The sequence below is a fragment of the Pungitius pungitius genome, unplaced genomic scaffold (genome assembly GCF_949316345.1).
Source record: "Pungitius pungitius unplaced genomic scaffold, fPunPun2.1 scaffold_164, whole genome shotgun sequence".
NCBI lineage: Eukaryota > Metazoa > Chordata > Actinopteri > Perciformes > Gasterosteidae > Pungitius > Pungitius pungitius.
In genome coordinates this window covers 452-8425 of record NW_026909884.1, presented here as the reverse complement: position 1 = coordinate 8425, position 7974 = coordinate 452, and the positions used below count along the sequence as shown (strand labels likewise).

At 44.3% G+C, this 7974-nt stretch overlaps 1 protein-coding gene across 1 annotated transcript; it reads left to right on the top strand.

The window, feature by feature from the left end:
• Nucleotides 1–2918: 2918 nt before the first annotated feature.
• Nucleotides 2919–7436, top strand: rps19 (ribosomal protein S19). Its single transcript, XM_037454150.2, has 6 exons — nt 2919–2991; nt 3761–3831; nt 4317–4417; nt 5108–5291; nt 6227–6281; nt 7382–7436. Exons 2-6 carry the CDS (start codon nt 3761–3763, stop codon nt 7412–7414), a joined length of 444 nt encoding a protein of 147 aa, XP_037310047.1. The 5' UTR covers nt 2919–2991; the 3' UTR covers nt 7415–7436.
• Nucleotides 7437–7974: the final 538 nt, after the last annotated feature.

Genomic DNA, 7974 nt, shown 5'->3' with positions numbered 1-7974 from the left:
GGCCATCCAGCGTGAGGATCATTAACAGGAACATGGTGAACTGCCTGACCAGCAGGGGGCAACACACCAAGGTGATGCACGTGTACAGACACTGCGGCGTCCGCTGGTTGAGCAGCACGTTCACGGGGATCCCGGCGGCGCCCCCCGCGGCGCCCACCCAGCCCAGGCACAGCCGGAGACAGCACGAGACACTGCCGGGCTGGAGCGTGGCACCCCGGGCCCCCTCCTGGCTGCCGCTGCCGCTGACGGCCATGCACAACCTCACGCTCGCCACGATTACAGAGACTGAGAGGACGCACTGGCACAGAGAGTACAGCCACATGACTTCCATGTCTGCAGGAGGAAAAAGGGGAGATAGACGCAGACTGAGAAATGCAAAGGATGCTCTTTAAAATGTCATTACAGACGACAAAGAGCAAAAACAAAATGACGATGTTTATGCGAATGCGGCCTTGTTCAATCCCATGCGGTTGCAGCCGCTGCCCAATGTTCTCTTTCTGCAGGCTGCCCCCGCAGTTAACTTGCACTGTCAAAGGAATGATCAAACTTAGAGAAGGGCGGGGAACAGAGGGAATATAAATGAGAACGGAGTGACAAAGGTTGGGGGAAATTTGAAGTTAAACATGGAGGTGCGGGGCTGAATATTAAAAACATTCACGTAAGAGAGGGAGGAAGCACAGGTGTGGAAGGGCAGCAAAATGCGCCGAAAGTTCATGCCGGTGGCAGAGAGACGTGCCGCAGGAGAGCGCAGGTTATTCCCGACAGGTATCGCAGTGCTGGGAGCCGGGCCTCCGGAGCGAAAAGGTCAGGCAAGGACTTGACAGAACTCCTCCTCTGAGGATGCGAGGCACAGAGCAACCGGCGCCACGCTGGGCGCCAACATGGTGTTAACGCGCTCTTTTCTCTCCCGCCTCTTTGCTTTGTGGCTCAACACGCATCGTACGCACGCTGCTGCTCCCTGGAACAGCACACGGGCCTGGACAGTTGTGTGTAAACACTTCAACACTTACACTCATCACACACAGGCGCACACTCTCCCCCGAGTGAGTCATTTCCAGCAGACTGTTTGCAAAAATGATTGACAGCTAATTTCAGTAGGTAATAGTGTAACATAAAGTGGAGTGTGGATATGGAAATAACACATTTGCCAGAGCAATATGACGCCTGTCCATTCCACGTAATTAGTTTGACCTTTTCCGTCAGTCGATTCTTTTCTCACATTAATTGTGACTGGCTGAAATAACCTCTTCATAATCACTTTACACAGAATACTCCTGATCCAACACTTCAGGGGACGTCGGCAAAAATTGATTTACTGAAGTAATTAATGGAGTTTAATCCAACTTGTGTGAGTTTTCAATTCAAACTGTTGGCTCGTCACTACCGGTGTAATTACCTTAATTAATCAAGAAGGCTCTTTGAAACAACATTCAGGATATAAAGCCGAGCCTTTCAGCATGGTCAGAATTTTCAGAGCGCAATTATGGTCAAGTCAAAGTTAATTATGGATTTTAAAAAAAGTATAGTTACCTGTTGTGAAGCCCAACGATGAAAGAGACCGTTCATACAAAGCTCTGTAATCTATCCTCTGTGTGACTTTATTGCCTTTTTATTTCCCCCCAGGATGTCTCTCTCTCTCTCTCTCTTCCTCTCTCTCTCTCTCTCTCTCTCTCTCTCTCTCTCTCTCTCTCTCTCTCTCTGGACTGTCAGCCCCCACTGACAGAGGATAAACCTGATTCATAAACCTCTGCTTATCCACCTGACTTCTATCTCTCGCGTTGTCTTTGCAAACATATCAATTGTGTCAATGTTGGAGCGCGGCTGCCCTTTTCCATCGGAGATGTGCAAAGGGCAGCACCACCACTGCCAGATGGGAGGGGGGGGGGGGTATGTAAATAAAGCACACATGCACATACAAGCTCAAAGAAATGTGCAGAAATCATTTTGATAATTTGCTCAGATTTTGAGGACTACTCAAGTTAAATTGTAATTGAAAAAAAAAAAATGGGTGACTCTTAACTCCGGGGGGCGATTTGCTTTTTGATGGAGTGCGTTTGGAGGTAATAGAGATGAGCAAAAACATTACTGTCTTATCTAGGCATCATTCCATGAAACAAATGAGGCAGATAACACAGGTGTATTGCGTGGGTGTAATGCTCGCCTTCCATCAAGAATCTACCTTTAGGCTTATACTTCACATTATGCATGTTATTCCTGGGATCTTAAATCAGTCAATCAATACTTAACGGCAAACATAGAGCTGTATAAAGCTCTGCTGACAACTAGCGACAACTAAGTCTGGAGCCACTGAAAAATTGTCTAAGAATAGAATTTTGCCTTCATTTTTTTTCTTTTTTTATGGAAATCAGCTTGTGCCTGGAGAATGTGCATGTATCTCCAAAATAAATCACCCAGCTATATCCCACTAGTAATCAGGTCAGCCAAGAGAACCACGCTCATGGCACGCTGGGCTAAATTGAGCCCCACATAAACGAAGCCACAATAAAAAACTAATGCAGACAGTTCTAAAGTAACCTCTCGAGGAGGGTAGGAAGATACAGATTACACAAGCAGCATGACACTGTTACATCACATTTTCTCTGTATCTTCAGTTAAAATATAAATGATACATCTGACATCAGTGATCTCAAAAAGAACAATTTCCCTCTCTTTTTCTGGAACATGTCTGAAAATCTCGATGTGATTATTCAGGGTAATACCACATTAGAAACTATACTTTAATGAATGGGAATGATTAATATTGGCCCAGTCCCAACCAATTTAATTTTGTCATTTAAGATATTTTAAAGACAAATAAAACAGTAAAACATTATTTGAAATGACCTCTCATTTTATGACGGCCATTATATGATGAGCGACATCGATGCATAAAACAACGCTGTGGTCTCGCGATACAGAACGAGATCTGCCCGTTTTAACATCCGTTGGAAACCCCGTTCCACCCTCTTCCCTTCGCTGTCCACAAGCAAGGTAAAGCGCTACATGTCTTTCTCTGTTACATGGTGCTAAATGGCTTGAAATCTAAAGTGTTTTCCCAGATATGTGGTCAGGTAGGATATGAGTTAGAGATGAAAAACTGGTTGAGCTTCACACGGGCTTATTTGACGTCTTATTTCGTTCTTAAAACAATTGTACTGGAATGATGCGGCTTCGCTTTAGCTCTTGTCCATAATGGCTGCCTCCATGCTACCGCGTTGAGGCCTGCTAGCTAGCGGCTAGCTGTCCCTTTTTGTGGGTTCTATTTTTTGCCTAAAATGTGACGTTAAAGTACTATTTACCGAAATGAATTTACTGGAACAATGACGGTATTGCGACCAACGTTATGATTTAGAAATCACCAGTGTTAACGTAGTTAAATTGTCTATCCCGTAACTGTTCCGTCAAAGTTAGCTTGATCATTAGCCCGTATTTCCCTGCTGTAAGTGACGCTTCTTCTGGCTGCCCGTGCACACACACAGCGGCAATAAAATTGTTGAATTGACCCTTTTATTGATATAGTCTTTATTACATCGACATCACGTTGGTAGTTGGCTACGCAGTGGGAACCCCGTCGTACCCACACATCTCTGTCGGACACGATTAGCCCGAAGGTACCGATGCCGCAGAGCCTGTCGCGTGCTCGCTGTTTAAACCGAGAACAGCGAGAACGTGTCCCGTTATTCAACGAGAAACCACCACTGTCTACTATGGGCTGTATTTTCATTTTTTTTTTAATCTCACTGAAACGTGTCTCCTCCAGATGCCTGGTGTCACGGTGAAAGACGTCAACCAGCAGGAGTTTGTCCGTGCCCTGTCGGCCTTCCTGAAGAAGTGAGTACGATGGGTGGATGACTGTTTAGAATCACGCTTTCACCCACATGTGGAGGTTAATGCCCAGTGTTCATACTCGCCAGTTCATCCAAGCCTGCGCAACTACGTTACTTAATTATTCTGGATATACATTTCTTTAGCCCAGTTTTAAGGTTGAGCGTTTTATCTCAGAGCCCTTAAAAGACTAATGTAACTCTTTGCTCTTGGCTGAGTTAGGATGCAGTGCTTGTGTTATCATGGTTGAGGGTTGATTCAGATTGATATATTACTATAACATGTTTGCTTATTTTTTTTTTTTTAAGACTGGCGACGTTTTAGCTGCTCTTGGAATATAAAGTGTTGTTGTTGACATGACTTAAAGGTTGATCTCCACTTCACCTGATTCACTTTAGTGTCTTCAGAGTCCTCTCAGTTGTAAGTGGAGAGCTTCTCCACAGCCTTTTGTGGTAGTGTTGTGCTCACTGACGCTCGCCTCCTGTCTCCAGGTCAGGAAAGCTGAAGGTGCCGGACTGGGTGGACCTCGTCAAGCTGGGTAAGCACAAGGAGCTTGCCCCAAGTGATGAGAACTGGTTCTACATCAGAGCTGGTAAGTCAAACGATTTTTCAATTGGTGTTGAAAGCTGATTTTCCTCGTACATCTTGTTTCTAAAGGAGTGTTGATTTCACATCATATATTATTGCCATAATATACATACATGGAATTTGACTTGGCCGTTGGTGCATGACCCAGACAGTACGACAACATAGTGCAGGAATAAGAAACAAATATAACGAAATATATGCTAAGGATTAGTTAAGTTTAAAAGTGCACCAACCAACAGAAAGTGACCTGTGTGTGGAGTGTAGAGTCTCTGCAGTAGAGCTGCAACTAATGACTTAGTCGACTAATCTAACGATCATTTACCACAGTGTAGCCGTAGAAACATAAAGGCAAGTATTCCTTTTGGCTACCGCGAGTGGTCATTTATTTCCATCCAATAACTTTGGATTTTGAACTTCAAGTGTATTTGAGTAACATGTTAATACAAATTTAATCGTAATAAATACATTGAATAGTAATACAAAATGTAAGTGCAAATATGCATTTAAAAGTAAAGAGTGCAAATAAAGTTTTAAAAGTAACTCAAATAGCAATAACGTCTTTGCAAGTGATGAGCATGTTGAGGGTGTTCTCTCTCCAGACTCCTTCATCTGAGGAGGTGCCCTTTACCACGTAGAGGGCACTTTTAAGGCAACAGTTACTGACGTTGCTCCTTCATCCCCTCTGCTCCCACAGCATCGACAGTCCGCCATCTGTACCTCCGTGGAGGTGCCGGTGTAGGTTCCATGACCAAGATCTACGGCAGTCGCCAGAGGAACGGCGTGTGCCCTGCTCATTACAGTGTAGGATCCAAGAACGTGGCTCGTAAGGTACTGCAGGCCCTCGAGCTCCTCAAGATGATCGAGAAGGATCCCAATGGGTTAGTACCTCCATTTATTGTATCCACTGGATAGGCTCTTGCATTAAAATATTCATTTGTTGCAAGTAGTCTGAGTGGCAATTAACCGTTCAATACACAATTAAGCATTGCCTTGATTGGGTTTTTAAATGTGAGCCATTTCATGTATTCGGTGTGTAATGTACTTTTCAATCAACTGTTTCTGATTAGTGCAACCACAACAAATCCATTCCATTTAAAACAATTATTAAAATGGTAGCTGGTTAATTTTAAATTAATTAAGTTAAGCAAAGTTATAATTAACAAAACCGCCTAAAGCAAAGTTTTAGTCAGAAAACAGATGGATGGTATTTCTGTCTTTGACCTGTAGCTGTTTGATTAAAGTGCGTAGCTGTACAAAGGGGTTTGTGCAAGACTTGATCATTTTTCCATCAATCTGCATTATCAGACATATCGATTATCGATACGGTTTTATAAATATCTACATAGATTTAGTGTAATAAAGTCAGGATGTGTTGGTTTTCCTGTGCTAATGTGGGCATGTTGACAGCGTGCTCTACACACGCACTCACCGACTGGTAATACGATCGAGTTTGTAAAACACACATTAATGAAATGCTGATAACAGACTTTAGATCTAAGCTTGAATTGGCTCAGCAAGTGTTTACTAAAGCTGTAATCACCCTCTAAACGGGAGTGATTGGCTTGTTTTTCATTCCGTTAAAGTGGGGAGGATTAGTTCATGCATTGAGATGTACCTTTTTGTTTCAAGAGTTCTACACACACGTGTGTGTGTGTGTGTGGCTGGTATCTTGCTCTGTGGATTTTCCTGACTTGAGCATTGGTCAATGTGGTGTTTGGCAGTTATTGAAAGTGTAATCAGTTTTGTATTGTTTTTTCCATGTTGTGTAGCTTGATGCTATCATGTTCCTTCATTTCCTTTGTCTTTCCTTCAGTGGTCGCAGACTTACCTCCCAGGGAACCAGAGACCTGGATAGAATTGCCGGCCAGGTGAGACACTAACCTGTCTTTACTAATTCTGTTGAACGTTGCATTTTTTTGCAGTGTGCTAATTGTAAATTGGTGGTAACACCATCTTATATCCATTCATACCCCTTTTCTCTTACCTCTCATGAGTGGATTAAGGGGAGTGAGTTAGCTGTTGGCTGCTGGAATATAAATGCATCGCGTGCAGCCTGAGGGTGGCCAGGATACTGTTGTTTTTGACTGTCACACTGGCATTTCATGTGACACTAAGACCCCCCCCCCGGCTGTGCCGCGAGCGAGAGGATCACACAAAGGCCGCCCCGTTGCGCTGCTGTGACACCTCATCTGTTACGGGAGTACACAGGCGCGGTGTCGCTTCGCCATGCGAGGCTCTTGAAGCAACCCGTCCTCCAGCAGCAGTGATTTGTGTGTCATGTGTGACACGCCACTGGCGTTGTGTGCCCGCCTTCGCTTACAGACAAATCACAGTTGGGTCTTGTCAAAAATATCAGCAGAGGGGCAGCAGTGTTGTGATAATCCAAGGGTAAAAGGGGTAAACATGTGGAGGGAATTTTATGCTCGGCTAGTTCACCGTATGGCACAAGTTTTCTACTTGTTTACCCATGCTAATGAGCAGCATGCTAATGAGCAGCATGCTAATGAGCTCAGCCCCGCCCACCTGCATGCCTCTGAAACTGGCCGACGGCGTGTTGCAGTGGCGCCGCTCCCCCCTTTTGTGTTGTAGCTTGTGATAGCTTTTTCAAAGCGATAGCGAGGCGTCTGCATGTCATTTCTGTAGAAGACTAAATGAGAGCACTCTCTCCTCGTAACTGTCCCCAAAATCAAGCCCCCATGAAATTGCATTTTTTGATACCATCTTACTTCCTGAAGTTGGACAATACCTGATCAAATTCAATTTTGTGGCAAGGAAATTATAAGAAAATGGAACTTTCATTTGATCACGATTGATAAACAAGATTAGTTTTCTTTTCTATAGCCGCACGATGGACCTTTTAAAATACTTGAGTTTTTCACAGCGAGTAATAGGATTTAGTTTTGAAGAGACGATTGTGCACTGCATCACTGCTTTGACTTAATGCCTGAACCTTCTTTTTTTCCCACAGGTTGCAGCTGCCAACAAGAAAACTGTTCAATAAATCTTTTTTGGAGAAAGTCAAACACTGTGTGCCTCCTGTTTTCAACCCGTGTGACCAAAGCAGATCAGGACATTAATGGTCCGCTCAGTCTCTGATGGACCATGTCGTATAAATAAAACTACCTGATTGGAGCTATTGTGCCAGATCTACCTGCAGTGGAGGGACAATGTAGGAGGTTGAGATGGTTGACCTGATGATGAACAAAGCAGCCACTGCATCAAATGCCCCTCAGGGGCTGTCTGCCTCGTTTAAATACTGTTTATTAGCCACATAAACCAGGACGTCTAATGGAATCTAGTTGGAAGGGCGGGGGGGGGGGGGCATAAACCCGTGCGTCCTCAAAGCAACGGGGTCCATATTCATCTCCATGTCATGTATCTGATGAGACTGGAACATTGAAGTCACGGCATGACGTCATATTTTAGCGGTTCAGTTCAGGGCCACAGTGCCACCTGGTGGCCGTAATGGACCTAATCGGGTTCTTCAATCAACGGGACAATGGAGGCCTTTAGAAAACTTTACCATTATCATCATTGGTAAATTACTATTTCTCTGGTGGC